Source organism: Stegodyphus dumicola, chromosome 9 (assembly GCF_044657685.1).
Source record: "Stegodyphus dumicola isolate Sdum_Otavi_A_Nest chromosome 9, ASM4465768v1".
Classification (NCBI taxonomy): domain Eukaryota; kingdom Metazoa; phylum Arthropoda; class Arachnida; order Araneae; family Eresidae; genus Stegodyphus; species Stegodyphus dumicola.
The window spans coordinates 105060531-105080215 of record NC_140776.1 but is presented as its reverse complement, the minus strand read 5'-3'; the positions used below and the strand labels follow the sequence as shown (position 1 = coordinate 105080215).

The window sequence follows — 19685 nt, the reverse complement described above, 5'->3', positions numbered from 1 at the left end:
ACATTTTAGTTACTGGGAAGAAGCATTTTCCTTAGTAAAAGCTCAAAAATTAAAAAATGGGAGATCTGAAGATTTACAATGAGACATGTTGAAAAACTGGATGTGTCCCAATTGAACCATGAAAGTTGGCAGCTACAAGCATGAAAAATGGCACTTCTATATGCATTCAAATTACTGAGTGTGGCAAACGACTGGAAACTAGATTATCTGACTTTAACTGTCCTCAATTATATTATTAGTCCCTCTATTATGTCATCTGTCTCTCAGTTCCTTGAGTATTGCAGAAATTATACATGTTAGTACACTTCCTCTGTCCCATAATAATAGTAGCAAAAGAAAATTAATTAAAAATGCAACATTTATTATAAAAAAATTAGATTAAATTAAACAATAAATAAAAAAATATTGTTCCCAATTTTTACTATTACTGTTCAGACAGTTTCTGGATTTTTCAATAATATCATTACTTTATTTAAAATTTGTAGGCTTTTTACCTTGGCTGTAAAGCTTTGCTTTTCCTATATGCATGAGTTTAAAATTATTGGGGCCATTATTCTTCACTGCTTCCAGCATAGCTTGTTGAAGTGATAGAAATGTATTATTCAGCAGATGTATTATCCAGGAGAAATATCAAGGGTTATGTTTACCGCATCTATGGTGCTTCTTCTGCTAACATGAATAAGTCTACGCTTTTCCAGTTTTTCTCCATAATTTTTGCATTTATGTCCAGTTTTGTTTTTCAAAGAATTAACATTAGCATAAGAATCACCTTCACAATTATTTTTGGAAGCACTTATCCAAATTCTTGATATGCTTATTCTATTGCACTTAAATCGTTTTGCAGCTAATGTAATTCACCTTTGTGCCACTTTTCGTTTTTCTTTTGATGTATCAAGAACTGGAAAATCGCAACTCGATCTTTGTTCGAAAATTCTCTTTTCTACATCTTACTTTTACAATGCGTTGGTATCTAAATAAAACAAGACAATTGATTTTGATAAGCGGATGAAATTATAAAAAGTTGTATTTCATAAGAATTAGGTTAATGTACAAAATGAAAGATATGTCAAAACGAATGATAGACGTCAGGAAAAATTGATTTTGATTGAAGGCTTTGCAATTGTGCTACAACATAACTTACAGTTGCATTTATCAATAATTCTATATGTGACAGAAGAAGTAATTATAAAAACAATCTTGCAGTATTTTATTTTACTTATGTTAAAATTTGTCACCGGAACCACAGTATCTTAGATACTTTTTAGCGTAAGCACTAAGAATTTTCTTTTAACTTTTTTTCTAAATTTTGCAGCTCAATGTGCAAGGTTCTTGACCACAAAGGTCTTTTTTAGTTTGTTCTCTTTTCTTTAATTATATATATATATACACACACACACATCAATCAATTCAACATTTTCTTTAAAAAATGTCCGATATTTCTTACAAACTGAAGTATAAAAATTTACAACAAAGAAAAATCTTCATATAAACAAGCATGTGCAATTAAAATCTGCATTTTTCCAGGGTCAACTGTATTTTCAACAACAATCTTAAAATTAATATTTTACACAGTAATATTTCAAATTTCTTAATTTATTTAAATAAATATACACCTGAGAGATTTGTAGTCAACAAGCTCTTTTATTAAAATTTTGTTGTTTGCAAAACTTAGTCCATTGTGCACATCACCAATTCACCCAATAACAATTATACGAATCTCAAATGCAACTTCGCTTGGCAAATTTTCATGTCATACACAAATACATATATCTACATTTATATATTTTTCATTTTGAAACACCGAAATCTTAAATACATTTACAAGTGGATTCATGTAGGAGAATTATTTAATTAAAACTAAGTGAATGAAGATGAACCTAGTTCCTTTACCAAATTTGGATTTTAAATACTTAACAGTTTTACTATCATAAGTTCATGATACGGAATCCTAAAATAATCTTTAATTAAGATTTAAATTTAGTATATATAACACTTCATTTTAAAATTTCAGAATGAATCAATTAGAAGCTTAGATTATTATTTTTGCAAATCCCTTTCTGACATCAGATCTTTCAGGATTGTAAATGTAGATGCCAACTATTAGAGATAACAAGTAATAAAACAAAATTTATTAATAAGTTTATGCTATGGAAAATTCTTTACTAAAAGTACACTAAAAAAGCCCAACTAACTGACATTTAATTAGCCAAAATACTTTAGAATTTTAGAAAGAATTTAGTAAACAAGAGATCTGTAATGCCATTACAGGGCTTGTAATTATAGTAATACATACATATTGTATGGCAAACAGTATGATTTAGCACCAATAATGGACAACACACATTACAAGTGTGATTTAATATAAACTCAGTTTGGTTATGAAGTCAATTAGTTCTTGATAAGCCAGTTTAATTTTTGTAAATAAGAATATAAATTTCATTTTCTTTTGCATTAAAAAAAAAGATTAATATTTGGGACTGCATGAAATGAAATACTTTCAGAGATACAAGATTTGGGCATTAAAAAGGTCATGCTATACAATGCTGAAAACATATGAACAATGGCAATGTAACATGAAAAATTATGATAAGTGATTTTTTTTTACATTATATCTATGATTTGTATCTCTTTATTATCTAACTGAACAATGAACAATCTGTTCATTTAAACTTTTGCTGGAATGACTGGTGGCATCACTGCCAACTTTCATGTTTGGCAGGTCTTTGGTATGAGATCAGATGTTTTACTTCATGTTTAAGGTTTACGATATAAGTCAACTTTTATTACTGAAATGCATTTTCCCCAAAATCTTATATGATTTTAAATGTATGCTTCTGAAATTCAATTTGCTAACAAGTAAAATTATTAAAATTATTATTAATTAAAAATTATTGTTTTTCATAATTTTAGAGTACTGCCCAGACAGAAAAGTGTTTAGTGACTCTAGCTGCCATACTGAAGGTCCCAGTTTTGAATCCAGGAGAACGCATGGATGTAAATTGTCTGTCTCTTCATAATATGTAACAGTGGCTGCCTATTAGGTGCCTCAAGATTAACTCTTCTGGCCTTAGTTGCCCAGATGGTATAGTGGTTAGGGAAGCCTACAGCAGTCCATTCTTTTACAGGAGGCAATGGTGGCCACCTGTTAGGTGCCTCCACAATAAAATTCCCACCATTTTTGGCCTTAGCAGTGGCATTACTAAATAGGCAAGTGCTCACCGTTGGATTTAAAGTAAATAAATAATAGTAATAATTTCAGAGAACTTTTTTCTACTGATTTAGCTTTTGTAACATGAATTCTGTTTTTATACCATTAAGTCCAAAATTTTTATGTATCTGGAATTCAGCATTCCTGAGCTTTCCAGTTAAACTTTTACTGTACATTACACGACTAATGTTTTAAGACAAAAATTATTTTTAACACACTTTTCAACCATTATTTTAGAAGACACTAACAACAAGTTTTATGTAGTGCTTTAATTTCTTTTGCACATACAGCCATCTTTCTTTGTAAAAAGGAACACAATTTCTAACATCCATTAGTAAATTACCAATTCTAAAAAACTGGTAATTTAGCAATGATTTCAGAATTAGTAAATTAGTCATGCTGCATTTTGGTCTAAAATTAAGAGATTAAGTCCCATAAGGCTTATTCAAAAAAAAAAAAAAAAAAAAAGTTTCTTACTTGATCAGTGATTTTTAGGAATGAGATGCGACTGCACATGATCTGTTAAGGATTGAGATTCCCCACTAAAACACTTTTACAGAAATGAAAGTGATCAGTGTAAATTTAGAGTCTGGTATACCTCTCATGCTGCTGCATGAATAAGTAAATAAAATTAAGTACTCACAGAAGATAATGGTGCTGTTTGGGGGCTCATGTAATAAACGCAATCCTATCAAGGGTGGTGGTGTGCATTATGCACGACAAGATTTCCCATTGATTAATTTTAATCCATTTATAAATATGTTTTTAAAATCCTAAAACTTCATAAAATAATTCAAAGATGCTAGGAATTTACTAATTTGATACTTATGTATTTTGCTGTTGACTGTTTCTGACAAAGAGAAACTGCCATCCATCAGTGCAATTTAATGCCAATAATGGATTGGCGTGATATCATGTTATGATGTCACTCATAATATCTTCTTTTGGATGCTGTGTAAGCCTGAACCTCAACCTGAACTCAACAAGCCAGGTCCTCTTTTATAAAGGAGGATACAAGTTAACTGCTATTTCTGTGTTTTTCTCTTTCATTTAGAAAACAGAATTGTAATTTTATACCTGCCTTCTACACAACAGCAAGTAAGGAAATATTTTCAAAGTTATGAACCTGGTCATACAGGACCAGGCTATGCCAGCATATGTATAGTACCACAAGTGATTGATGTCTTGCTGAACCTAGCTAACTGTTAAGCCTTCTGCCTAAATTTTGAGGAAGAACACACCAGACATGGTTCAAGAAACTCCCATTCCTCTTCCTTCTCCTACTAAGATTTCTTGGGAGGACTTTTGGCTAGCCATGTGTTTTGAATGCTTCTTGCTACACACATACTAAAAAATATCCATTCCTTCTCCAGGATTTGAACCTGAGTAACTGAGTAGCTCAAGGGTATGGCAGACAGTGTCACTAACCACTATACTAACTTGGCAGCGGATCTGTTTATACAGTGGCACACACTTCAAAACATTGAAGGAACTTAAATAAACTAGAACTAAACTGATGTTTTTTGCTTCACACATGCATTCATTATGAGAGGCACCTCTGTATTAGCAATTAATTTCTCTGCATTACATATTTTACATTTCCTTCATCAACAGTGCAGGCTTCATTGTACAACTAAATTTTGATTCACATGATCAATTTAATCATAACTATAACCATTCAAAAATGGTAGTGACTGATCAAGACCAATCCAATCCATTGTATCACAAGCCTGAGAAAAATATAGAACACTTTTTTATCTAAGATTTTCTACCTTTACATGACCAAATTTAATGCAGTCTCTCCTAACTCCACACAATCTGTGTGGACAGTATGGCAATGAAAAAGTTTTTTTTTTTTTTTTTTAAATTTCTAAAATCTTTTTAATTTTTCTAATCTGTTTCAAGTAAATATTTAAAACATTACAATTTTACCTTAAAATTGAAAATTATAGACAGTTTCAAATAGTTGGCATCTCTGGATACTTGTATTGGATACTTTGAAAGATTCGATAGCAGCTTGAAAAACATTTGAATACAGATTTTTTAAATTGGAAAAGTAGTTACCGAAAAATTCACTTTTTTAAATCTATTATAAAATGTGCTTTACAATAGAAAAATAGTAATATAGTACGTAAGAGGAAGACATTTCACAATTTTAATCAATTTTGACACAAAAAATGGTATGCTTGCGTATTATTACAAACAGCTTAATAGAAATAACCAAAGTTTCGGAATGTGCCAAATTCTAGTAACCACGCACATAGCAATTCTTCAGGCAACCGTATGCAGGACTATTCGTAAGTTCTAACAACCATCATAGCCATTTTTGTTTGCTTTCTTTTTGTTGTATTCCAAATTCCAATAGTTTTTATGGATACATCATAATGTGTTTTGTCTTAATTTTAAAATATGTACTTATATTATTTGTCTGCACTGGATAAAACTGGGAAAAAATTTTTCTGTAGAAATATGGCATTTTGCCACAAAATCACTAAAGGCAGCGAGTGCTTTCTCTCTCTTCTTTAAATGATCATTACAGAATTTCCATCAGAAAAAAAGCACATTTGTTTGATTATTTTTCAGAGGATAAATACCTACTTAAAATGCAAAATATTCTGCAATTATTGTTTACAAGTAACAAATATTTTTTTACAGTTATAAGTCATTATTCTTCTGTAAAATTTACAAACTGCATCACAATGGTTGCACTAATATGCAAGACCCCACAAAACAATATCTAATACTATTTCATCCTTTAACCTAGAATCATTATGATACTCTGTACTGAATGCTGATAAATGAAATGAGATTGAAATCAGAAGATCAGGATTTCCCTCAAATCAAAAGCTTAACAAATTTGTCAAAGAGACAATTTTGACACTTCCCACAAGATAATTTCTCACTATTCTGTAAACAAAATTGTTGCAATAATAGTAAGCAGATTAACTAACCTTTAGCTAATAACCTTCACTATTTGAAACACATGACATCTGAGAGAACATGTAATTTGAATGAATAAACTAAAAAATAAACATGAAATTTTTGAAAATATCATACTACACACTGATTTTATGCATCGTGAATAAATAGGATTTTACTATTGCAAGCTTAAATATTTAGTCATCTATTGTCTTTCTTAATGCAAACAGTTTATTTTATATTTTTGAAATTTAATTTAATATGACCCTTAGTCCACATAAAATGGAAATGTGGCATTTCTGAGTTTAGAAGGCAATTTATAAACACAAAGAGAGATGCTGCCATTTCAGAAACTACTGTCAATCTCTTATAAACAGTATTTCAGAAAATGAGAGAATTTCCATAGGAATTTAATCATATATCTTGATTGAAAAGGTCAATGATTAGGTGATGTGACTTGCCAATGATGAACTCTCTAAATAAATAAAAATTCTTTTAAGTTGTTAATATTTTATTTTATTTTGTGTATCTTTCAGATGCCATGTTAGCTATTACAACTTAATATGAAATATCCATTCTTGCAACAGAATAGTTTTTTAAATACAGTCAAAAGTCGTTAATCCGGACTCGTCGGGACTTCGGCGATTCCGGATTATCGATTTTTCCGGATTATAGATCATCAGTTTAAATCTCGTAAGATGGCATGCAGAAATTCTAAAATTAAAAATATGAAACCGTAATTTATGAAATAAAGAACAATTATGATCTAAAGGGTATCAAAATTTGCAAAAAGAAAAAGCTTAATATTTATTTGTTTACTTTAAACATTTCTTTCAATGTAAGTTGTTTAAGTTTTGCTTCGTTTCATGTGATAATACTTTCTCTTTAATTCTATTAAACAGACATAATTTCTTGTTCAGTTACAAAGTTCCGCCGTTCAAGTCCTAAAATTGCTGTGTCAAGAACACCGACTAATTTGTCAATCGAAATTTTTTTGTTTTCAATAACCTCTGTCACTTTTCTTCGCTATCGGAAGCGAATTATAATGACGAGGAACTTGTTTTAAATCATATCAAAGACGGAGCATATCGAGATGAAATACTACATTTGGTAAGGAATTATAAGCCAAATAAAATAAAAACATCTGCGCTGAAGATAAGGATAGTGCTGACAAAACAACTTCCAATTCATTAGGCGCCCGCCGCCGAGCAGCGTGAAATTGATAAACAGATTTCGGATTTCAAAACATACTTTCGCTTTAGATCCTTTACATATTAACAAATATATATCGGAAATTCTATTTGATATAATCGAAAGTTTAAGCTTACTTTTATAAAATTGCTCTTACAATCTGCAAAAAATAATAAGCCGGATGCAATTCGAAAATTAAGGAACAACGCAATCATCAACATTAACTGAAATAGATAATTAGATAATTTTAGCTTATACGTCCATTATACATAAAATGCGCACGCGAAAACGTATTCTGCACTTGCGCACACTCATATGCGCAGTCGTAAAAGGTCTTACGCGCACGCGTGAACGCCTCTGCGCATGTGTCAACGTGGCGCATGCGCAGAAAGTTTTTAGTTTTGATGTCCGGATTATAGATCATTCCGAATTATGGGTGTCCGAATTAACGACTTTTGACTGTAGTAAATACATACACTCAAATAAAAATGGTAAATATCACCTTTTAACACTAATAATAAAAATTTCAATTTATGACATACATATATCAATTTCCAAGTAAAAATTCTGTATGATATCTAAAAATAGGATAAATGTTTTAAATCATAACACCAAAAATCAAAGAATATTAAATTTTAAAGAAACGATCAAACATTAACAAACACTTTTTTTTTTTTTTTACTATATCAACCTATGGTAAGGAGTTCAGCCCTCAACCATAATATACCTGAAAATTAAATATTCCAAGACTATTCATCTTTAGAATGCAAAAAATATAATGGATGGAATTTTAGTCACTGTATTATCATATATTTTATCAACTTCGAAATTACCAAAACATTTTACTGAAACTTTACATTAAGAATAGAAATTGGTTAAGAATGAATGATTCAGATTTTAAAACAATATTGATTTGGAACAAAACTTATTCTTACCGATTTGCAGAATGGCATAACTTCAAGCTTCAGACTTAGAACCAAACAATATATAATTATCAATAACATAAAGGGCAAATAGTCAGAGAATGAAAGTTTATGAAAATGGCACTTTGCTGAAATCCATAATTTCAGTGGGGCACATAAAAAAACTGCCTTTAGCTATTAAAAAAAATTATTCAAATGATGGAAAGTGTACTATAAAATTCTTCTTGGACAGAGTTTATTGAACACTTTTTATCCAAAAGTATTCGGGATGGCAGACACCAAAGCTTCTTTAACTAAAACATCACAAAATTAGACCCCCCCTAGTCCTATTTTTTACCCCATTCAGGACTTGCATTTGACGGACGGATTGCGAATATTTTTCCATACTTGTACCAGCTCCTTTGGAGTCATTTTGTGGGCTGTAATGAGTGCCCTGAAAACACACATGTCATTCTTCCGTTTGTAAAATTTGAAGCCATCATTATTTATAGGTTTTAGACCAACTCTATTTCCACAAATACCAGTTACAAAAATATCCTCTAGGTAAAAAAAGGGAGTGCTGAGAGCAGTTCGATAAAGAAGGTCAGCGGCATCTCGGGACATAACATACCCAGTACCTGAGAGGTAAGGAGGGTAGACACGTCCTGGAAATACCACTTCAGGGACGAACCACTTGGAATTCCAATCTTTGACTGGAACAGCACCTTTGATTAAGCAACCAAGTAACAAACCCTTGTGCCCCTTTGCTTTCAGGAGCCGGAATAAATTTGGAAGATTGACGAACATATCGTCATCTGTTTTCATCACATATTTAGCATTTGTACAGTTCTGATTTGTCCATTTCAGTAACATCACAGATTTTAAAGTTAAATTATTGTATGTGTCGATAAAGTCTTGCTGGATGATATCACCATACTTGCTGCTCTCATTGGCAACAGCAACATTAACAGTCTGATTCCTGGATTTGCCCAAAAGGAAGAAAACCTGAACACTGTGGAGTTTCCTGGCATCCTGTACCCAAGTATTGCGAATGGCCCGCCTGGCTTCAAAATTAGGAACTGCAGAACAAACTACCACAACAAGAAAGATGCTACCACTGCACTGTAATTTTGGCAAAAGTATACTAGTATCGTTATTTGGAAGGATATATTTGTTAAGGTCACGCTGAGACATCATCCAAGAGAGGTTCTCTGGCAGAGGAAGATGAGATCCTGGCTTCAATGGCACGTACAGCAAACCCCATATCACAAACAAGCTGATCACCATGCAGATGATCTAAGAAATTAATAAAAATATAACTTAATAAATACGGCAAAAACAAATGTGATTTCATAAAAACAAATATACATACAGTCAACTCCTAATAACAGAAATGATAGTAATCCCATTTCAAAAATCCCCAAAACTTCTGTAGGATAAAAACATCCTACATAATTTTGAATAATTCAGAATATTAATGTGAAATGCATACACATGTACTTTCAAACAATTTCATAAGCTGAGCATAAAAATTCAATTTTGCAAGGGATGGGAGATTGTTTTTGAAATGGTTGCATTTACAGTTTTCATTGCTAACAGTTGAAAGTTTAGTATAATTGCAAGACATTGGCTTTTCACTTAATCCTTTAAATATTTATCCTAATAACTGTTTGAGATAAGGAGAATGGCTCACTGAATGTAAAAAAATGTTGTAAGCTGTCCAACAGTTATTCAACAAATTATCCTTAATAACTTTACCAGAAGAATCTTCGGAAGGATATTGTGACCAAAAAGCTGCACAAGTTTGTAGCATAATGAAAATAAATAATATTTCACAGTCTGCATAGCATCTAAGCTATCATGTTCAATGGTGTCCACATTCTGTTATAATATCAGCCACATAAATAAACGAACTCAACAAAAGCTTTGTGCAGGTTAAAACAGATTTAATTTTATTAATATTGGGTATTTCTGTTTTTCTTTTAGCCTGAATATTTCAGCCAAAACTTCACAACATAAATTTGTTTTTGTACTACACAAATAGCAAAAATAGCTTTTCTGTATATGATAAATTTTCCATTTGAGCAAATTCAGGGTACTCACACACAAAGTTTGATCTTTCACTGAGCTTTAAACAATGTAATTTTTATATCTGAATGATATATAGGTTCTGAAATTAAATTTGAGAAAGATAATGAGTTTGCATTCCATGAATTCTGGCTATATCTGGACTACAATCATCCCTGTAATGAATAAGACCTTGTCTTGAAAAATAAATAAAATAAAAAAAATTGAAAATGATTTATAATTTTTGTATATTGATTCAACACAAAATCCGCTTCAAGACTAATGTCCCTTTGGGTTAAAAGGATTGCTTATTGTAGAGCAATGAAAAACATAACTATTGCAAACCATCAAAATACAGCAAAATTTCCAGGGAAATACAAAAAGTAGAAGAAAATGCATGAGATGACAGCAGAGATGCAAATGATGTCTCGGTAGTTAGAAACTGCTTTTATGCACAACAGTAAGCTTTCTCAACCTGTTATATTGCATATAATGTAATAAAAATATCGACTCGCTCATTAAAATAATTCGCTAAATTCCAAAAATAAATTAAGCAATAAGTTATTAAAAACCTATTTTCCACAGACTCCTATGAAAATTTGCATGACACAGTCAAAAGTCGTTAATTTGGACACCTATAATCCAGAATGATCTATAATCCAGACCTCAAAGCTAAAAGCTTTCTATGCATGCGCCGCGTTGACACATGTGCTGTGTTGACACATGCGCATAGGCGTTTACGCATGTTTGTAAGACCTTTACGACTGTGCATATGCGTGTGCACAAGCGCAGAATACGTTTTCGCATGCGCATTTTATGTATAGCGGACGGTATAAGCTAAAATTATCTAATTATCTATTTTAGTTAACGTTGATGATTGTGTTGTTCCTTAATCTTCGAATTGGATCCGGCTTATTATTTTTTCCAGACTGTAAGAGCAATTTTATAAAAGTAAACTTGAACTTTCGATTATGCCAAATAGAATTTCCGATGCTGGAGCTCCCAAAGGATCTACGAAACGAAAGTATGTTTCGATGTCCATCAAACAAAAAGTGGAATTGCTGCAAAAAATGGATAAAGACATGAAGAAGATGACAGAGAGGTTAGTGAAAACGAAAAAATTTCGATTGACAAGTTAGTCGGTATTCTCGGCACAGCAATTACGGGACTTGAACAGCGGAACTTTGTAACTGAACAGGAAATTATGTCTGTTTATAGAATTAAAGAGAAAGTATTATCACATAAAATGAAGCAACTTAAACAACTTACATTGAAATAAATGTTTAATAAAGTAAACAAATAAATATTAAGCTTTTTTTGTAAATTTTGATACCATTTAGATCATAATTGTTCTTTATTTCATAAATTTTGGCTTCATATTTTTAATTTTAGAATTTCTGCATGCCATCTTAAGAGATTTAAACTGATGATCTATAATCCGGAATCGCCAAAGTCCCGACGAGTCCGGATTAACGACTTTTGACTGTATTTTCTTTTTTCTTGAGATGTGCTTCTGTAACATAATTGGAATGCATGGGAAAGCATAATTAAAATCTGGCTAGCAATCAGATGATTTGGAATTCCAATTCCTGCAAGGGCATCGCACATTCTTCCTGTTTCCAGGTTCTAAAAATTCAAAATTGCTTTACAAGTGGTACTTGAACCAAAAATGTTGTGGTGGATGATAATTTGTTATGACCAGGATTTAGCGACTCCCCCATCTCCTCAGTTGCCTTTTTAAAAAGTACATAAGGCATTTTTTTCTCTTCTTATCATGAGCCTATGTGGTGTAACTGACAAGCATATCTAGCTAGCAACTGGAAGGTCTGGAGTTAAAATGTTGGAGAGGGTACTGTTGTCAATTTTTCAGGTTTTAAAGATATCAGATTAAGAGTATATAAGCAAACTATTAATCATTCTGTTTTAAAGTATGTTTGATGCTTTCTGATTACTCGGCTCCCAATGAAAAGCCACAAAAAATTATCTCCTAAAAGTATTTATTTGGTGATCCATGTAGGTTTGGGCCGCTAAGAAGCAACAGTCAATTTTTTCATTAATATTTCTTTTTCAACTGAGTGAGTGTCACAATTTTTGTTATAGCTAACTGCAACAGGACTGAGGTGTTTGAATTGTGGATATGTTCGATGGAAAAAAAGAAGCAGTGCACTTCTTTAAAAATATGACATTTTGACCAGTAATACAGAATGCAAAAACCTCACATTCTATGAAGTTATACTACTTCTTAAAGCAGCAAATTTGATAGAAATGCAATTTGAAAATTGCAAGCAAAGTGTAAGAATATAGGGCACGAAGTAATTTAAATCAGCCATATTTCATTTATGACAGCTATCCACTTTATTTATTTATTTATTTTTTATTTATTTATTATTATTTATTTATTTTTATTTTTTTTTTTTTTGGTTAGACACAAAAAAACAAACAAAAAAAAAATGCTGATGGAATTCTGTGAAGAACTGGGATTAGCCCAAAAGACTATAGATTGATGTAATTACTTTTGAGTAGAGCATTTTCCATGGGAAAAGAAGCATACAAAAAATGGATACCCAAACATATGTTTCTCTCATGGAAGCAGGAAGTAAAATGGAGTGGCCCTAACCAGTTTTCCTCATAAACTGCTTTGAAGCACTGGTGATCCCTTCGTGGTGACCAAAACATTGGGTCATTTACTCAAGTTCAATGGGTTTTGACACGATCGCATTTAAATATTTTGTAATTGCGTCATAAATATACATATAAATGCATATATTTTCTTTTTTCTACAATATTCCACAGTCCTAAGTATATGAAAAGAATATATTTTTAAATAACATTTCATTTTGAACGGAATTAAATGCTATACTTTTCACAGAACGGTTTAATTTGAATGAAATATTTTCACAAGTTTTCTTTAATTACATTAGAAAAAAATTTTAAGGTAATTCGATTTTATTCGGTTAAGGATTACAAAAATTCAGATCAAAGTTTAATGTATTATTAATGTTCAAAATATGCTTTATTTATAGAGATTCTTCCCAAAATACTTTCTCAAATATGACATGATTTTTTAGCTTCTGAGGCATCTTTTAAATCGAAAAATCTACGTCAATTTATAATTAATGCTCTATTCAGTCCATTTCAAATTATAGCACCTTTTATTTTAAAAGTGAAATACATTAAACAGTACTTAACTTTCTCTGAATATTTCTGAAAGGGAATAAAAAAAGGATTTTTTAAAAAATATTACTTAAAACTTGTAACCGAGTTATTATAAAATGAAAGGGGAATAATCTTTTAATTATATTTATCAGGTTTTTTTACCCTTAATTTCAACAATACATATTCTAAAACTCTTCTTTATTACTTAAAGTTCTGAATAAATAAATTCTCACATATACTTAAAAGCCTTTTTGTGGGCCGGCACTAGATATCTTAACGCCTGATGCAATCTTTATGGGTCTTAAATTCTGCGACTCGGTGCAACCATACGAGCCCTGACGCTGGTTCTGGGTTTATGTGAATAACTAGTCAGCTATTCTTAATTCAAATAGCCCTAAATGTAATATTTGGGTCTATGAGTATCATCAACAAAATCTATTTTTACCATATGGAAAGAAATTTTCGGTAAATTTTTCCTCTTCAATACTTTTTAGCGCATTTAATTTAAATCTATAACTATTGCCAAGCGTAATGTTAACATAAAAGGTTACCATACTCCTTTATTATTCAATTACTAACATAAAAAAAAATTGTTTAGGTATTGCTATACGAGTCATTACTCAAGTTTTCATGTTTTGATAAACATGCGGTGATGAAAGGAAAGTATACTAAATAATGATTCGCCAGGTTTGGTGTCAGGATCAACAATTTATCTATGTGGAATGTTTCGGTTTGAGATGTATGCCAAGCAGATACGTAGCAATGAAGCCAAATTACTGATCGTACAAATTTATGCTAAAATTATTGTTTCTTCAATAACAAGGTATTTTATTTAGTGTTAGTGAAATTAAGAATAGGGACTCTCTAGATGTTTTATTATGCGCAGAGGGAGGTGGGGAATCAAACGCACATGTGTAAAGGCTACTAGAAAAAACATTGGTGGTGGTTTTGAGATCCGGATATTAGATCATTCTAGATAATGGATGTCCGGAATTTTGAGTTTGAACTGTACTTACAAATCATCCTATTGACTGTAAAACTGTTGCAAAGCAGTGCAATTTGGTGTCAATCATTCGGTATTTGATGTAACTCCAATTGATTATCCATGAGCCACCTATAGTTTATATGAACAAAGATGTAAATTAACTGTGATTGATATATTTGTATTTTAATTTCCTGCATTTTAGGGGGGCGATTAAAATTTGGGACCTGCGTTCTACAGGACAGCAAACAGTGGATTATTTTTTAAGTTGTGGGATCAAACAAAGTGTATATTAATGGATATGATATGATCAGTAAACATGAGCAATAAAACACTAATAGATCAGAACAATTATTTACCAAGAATTACTTGAACTCACGGTATTCTGAACCTCACGGTATTGAACCTCAGTAAGTTAAAATGGAAGACGAGAAGAAAAATTTGGACTTTTATTTTTGTTCTAAAATTAGGCTCTACTGCAGAATTGGAAGCCCCTTTGATTAGCAACATTTTTTTTTTTTTTTTTTTTTTTTTTTTTAATTTTGGCGATGAAACCTCATTTATGGTTACCATGATAGAACTTTGTTTTAGCTTCCTGATTTTTTTAAATGAAAAAAGATTGATGTGTACATGGACAAATTTAAGGCAGTGCGCAATGCCTAGTTTGTGCAATTCTGGGATGTTTTTTAAGTGAAAACAGATCGATGTGTACATGGACACAGAGTTTGTGCAATTCTTTGACTTCTTATTTTGGTTTTGTGAAGCGGCCATCTCGAAATTATGACTTCTTAGCACTGATCTTGGCATCAAAAAAGAATCGCGAAGAAACAAGGGGCATATTAACGCTGAATCAAAAGAAATTCGGTTACTCTGATAACTTAATAGCATTGTCTGTTACTGAAGGGTTGTACACTCAAAAGTTGTTTATCCGGACTCGTCGGGACTTCGGCGATTCCGGATTATAGATCTTTAGTTTAAATCTGGTAAGATGGCATGCAGAAATTATAAAAATATGAAACTGTAATTTATGAAATAAAGAACGGCTGATCTTTGGAATATGGTAACAGGTAGTTTGGCGACATTTTGGAGGCGATAAAGGTTACTACCTAGGACTTTGGTAATAATGTGAGAAGTACTGTTTCGATTACGCATTATTTTGTGTGAGGGAAATGAGAGATCATTAGATATGTCATGTGACATTAATGGATGAATTACAGTTCTTTAATCGGAAAAGGGGGTTAGTTTGGAAAAATTATTTTGTATTAAGCTTCATTGTGCGTTGTGTGAAATAGTGTTGATTAATTTTCGGATTGCATGGCGCTATGTAAAGTGAATTCTAAATTTTTAATCTGATAATAATAATAAGTTGAGATTGTGTGAAAGGAAGGATATTACAGTTAAGTTTAAATAGCGGTGCAAGAAATCTGGTGAAAATGGACATTTTGTGAAACGGTGTGTAAGGAAGGGTACGTGGTTTGCTGAAAATAGTTTGAGTATAGGTGAAATTTTATTAATTTCTTATTACTTGGTGAATAGACTTCCAGTTGACTACTGGATTTCGGATTTAGAAATTAGCAGTAGTACTGCAGCCACTTAATGAAGATTAGGTAAGTTAGTATTTTTAATCATTTGAGGATATTATTTTTATGCATTGTTCTAAATGTAAGGAGTAAATAAATTAATGTGGTATTATTGGAAAATTGTTATTAGCAATGATTTAGTTTAAAGTAATTAGGATTGTAATCTAATTTTTATTAATTTAATGTATGTGCTTATTTATATTTTAAGTAGTGTTTTTAATTTAATTATATTTTAATTTAATGATCGTGATTTTGTGAGTTATATGTTTGTAGTATTTTGGAATACGTTTGAGTAGAATACGTTGAGTATTTTCATGCATTTTCGTGAAATTTTTCTAATTTATGAGAAAAAAGCAGTGTACATGGATATAGTGAAGAGTGTACGCAATGCCATTTTTGTGCAATTCTGGAATGTTTTTTTAAGTAAAAATAAGTCAACGTGTACATGGTTTAGTAATATTTTAATTAAATGATAGTTATTTTGTGAATTTTATGTTTGTAGGAATTTGGTATACGTTTCAGTTGAAGTAAACATTTATGGAAATAATTTAAATATTTGACAATAAGTATTTGTAACTATTTTTAATGTTTGCGTATAAATTCGTTGCTGACATTTATAATATAATAGATAATTTAGAGGTAAAAGTTCTTGGATATTTTATTTATTTTATACGTGGAAATGTTCATCCTTGGAAAGGGTATATACTTTTTCGCGATAAGGTAATTTCATATATTTTCTTTTTACCGGATTTAAAGATTCACAAAATGTTCATGCATTTTCGTGAAATTTTTCTAATTTATGACAAAAAAGCAGTGTACATGGATATAGTGAAGAGTGTGTGCAATGCCATTTTTGTGCAATTCTGGGATATTTTTTTAAGTAAAAATAAGTCGATGTGTACATGGTTTAGTGATATTTTAATTAAATGATAGTTATTTTGTGAATTTTATGTTTGTAGGAATTTGGTATACGTTTCAGTTGAAGTAAACGTTTATGGAAATAATTTAAATATTTGACACTAAGTATTTGTAACTATTTTTAATGTTTGCGTATAAATTCGTTGCTGACATTTATAATATAATAGATAATTTAGAGGTAAAAGTTCTTGGATATTTTATTTATTTTATACGTGGAAATGTTCGTCCTTGGAAAGGGTATATACTTTTTCGCGATAAGGTAATTTCATATATTTTCTTTTTACCGGATTTAAAGATTCACAAAATGTTCATGCATTTTCATGAAATTTTTCTAATTTATGAGAAAAAAGCAGTGTACATGGATATAGTGAAGAGTGTGCGCAATGCCATTTTTGTGCAATTCTGGGATTTTTTTTAAGTAAAAATAAGTCGGCGTGTACATGGTTTATGTGTATGTGTTATTTTGAAAAACGCGTAAGGAGTATGGTATTGTGCACTTTTTCCCAATTTTGCAGTGAATATTTGTCATGATTAAGCAGTTTTGTTAGATAAAATTTCTAGCATAAGTGTAATTTGGCTAGTAGATTGTTGGAAGAAGTGTTCAGTAGATAAAAAGAAAAGAAACATGTCTTTACTTCGTGAAGACAAAATGGCGGCGGGAAAAAAAATATAGGGTTGCTGTAGGAGAGTTGGTCGCCAAATTTTCGCCAAAAAAACGCCAAGTTACCATAATGTAAAGATCAACCAAGAATTGGATTTTTGTCAATTTTTATCAATCTCCTTTGACCTTTTAAGTGAAAATAGATCGATGTGTACATGGTCATTCAAGGGGGTGAGCAATGCCGAGTTTGTGCAATTCTCTGATTTTTTTTAATTGGTCGATGTGCATACGGATACCGAGTTTGTGGAAACCTTAAAAATGCGCCAAGCAGTGGGTGATTCTGCAATTTCCCCGAAACCAATTTATAAAAAGAAAGTTCTTTATGGGGAAACCTATAATTTATCATTATTATTATTATCCCATTATTTATTTCCCATTGCATCCCACATATCTTTGTTTAAGATGTAAAGCTATATTAATAAAACATAAGCAAAAAAAAAAAAAAAAAACTACTACATACAGAAATAATGTACATTTAAAAAATTTTAATTACATAGTTCTGAAATTAAATCACCACTTATTTGATCTTATTTTGATTTTCATTATAAAAAAGATGTATAAAATATTTTACATACAGATATAAGAACAAACATACTTTGGTAATCAATAATATTCGTAGCATTTTATGAAAGTAACTTTTCACTCTATAACACACTTTTTTCCCTCCTGAAAAAAATATATTAGGAATGAAGGAAGTCAATTTCTTTTTGGTTCTTCAGTTACCAGAAAATGAATATGATTACACAAAAAACTAAACACTTTGATACGCAAAGTGATGTCACTCTTTTGAAATATAGTCATAGTTCAAAATATTAAAAATCTTCAATTTAGGAATGAAAATATAAAATATTCAAAGTTGTTTGCTCTATTATATCTGCCATTTAAAAGTTAAAAATAAACAAATAAAGTTATTTGGTTAAAAATGTTTACTTAATGGTTAATTTCCGATGAATTTCATAGCTTATTCACAAAAATTCTCATTTTTGAAAAGTAATAGTTTTCTCCAAACATAACCTTTTCAGTTCTTGCAATAACACTAATTTTCGAATATGAAATTCGGAAAGTGTGCAATTAAAATAAAATGGCAGTTTATAAAGTGAAATAAGTTATTAGGAGAAATTAATTAATAAGTTAATAGAAGAACCTTCTTGATGATTTAACTTATTTACAACAATTATTTTATATTTTCTAAAATAATGAATTCCAACGAACAAGATTTAACTCGAAATTATGTTTTACTATTATATGTATATATATGAAGGTAAGTATCTTAGACAATAACATTTATTCAAAACGGGCACTAAAGTTCATTCTCAAATAATAATATAGTATGCAAAAAAATAAGTATTATTTACCTTGGGTTTTCGCATCCTGGCATCTTGGTTTTTAAATATATCTTGCTGCATGAGGGCAACATCAAATTATAATATTACACACATTTCATATAGAATGAATCCTGACTTTAGATATTAAACTACAGAAAAAAGTAAATGCATTTGTAATCAATGCCATGTTACATTAAATCACCGTTCCAACTCACACAAAAACAACACCACACACCGGGAATCACAGTACAAGACGACTGACTTCGCTTCCGACAGTTCACATCATTTTCTCTTCAGTTTACAATGGTCACAACTGCTTACACAGCTTTAAAATTCGGTTTCAAATATTTATCATTTGACAACGACAACGAAAAGCACAAATCCAGGTATTTAATAATACGGAACTTGAAGAATAACTGAAACTAGGGAGTGTGGTAGTGAGTGCTCTTGATAAGGAATAGTTTTTCGTTATGCGATAAGTTTATTTATTTATATTTTCTACAGGTTTTCCAGTATTTCGAATGTAATCTGTTTCCAGAAGAATCGTTAGGGATTATGCCTAACGAACTCAAGCGGAAAACAGATAGTGATATGGACAGTGGCAGCAACAAAGAGAGGAAAACAAATGGGAACGTTTATAGTGCAGACATAACCCCTATTGACAAGGTCAAAGTAGCTCTTAAAAATGGTACAAAAGAGGTCAAAATTGTCCTGAAGGCAATTGAATCTGGTATCCCGATAGGTAAGTTGCTTAAAAAAGGTTCAATTTTAAATGA

The 19685-nt window shown here is 30.8% G+C and overlaps 1 protein-coding gene across 1 annotated transcript; it reads right to left on the bottom strand.

Annotated features, from left to right (window-relative positions):
- Positions 1-1619: 1619 nt before the first annotated feature.
- On the bottom strand, positions 1620-19478 carry LOC118203563 (beta-1,3-galactosyltransferase 1-like). The gene is made up of 2 exons (XM_035375846.2): positions 18940-19478; positions 1620-9516 (listed from the first exon to the last, which is right to left on the bottom strand). Exons 1-2 carry the CDS (start codon positions 18988-18990, stop codon positions 8584-8586), a joined length of 984 nt encoding a protein of 327 aa, XP_035231737.1. The 5' UTR covers positions 18991-19478; the 3' UTR covers positions 1620-8583.
- Between the last annotated feature and the right edge of the window lie 207 nt (positions 19479-19685).

Bases quoted from the DNA above. Each gene is read 5' to 3' on its own strand.
- LOC118203563 (XM_035375846.2), bottom strand. From the start codon at position 18,990: ATGCAGCAAGATATATTTAAAAACCAAGATGCCAGGATGCGAAAACCC. The intron at 9,517-18,939 runs GTAAATAATACT...TTAATTTCTTAG, and splicing joins CCAGGATGCGAAAACCCAAG to ATCATCTGCATGGTGATCAG.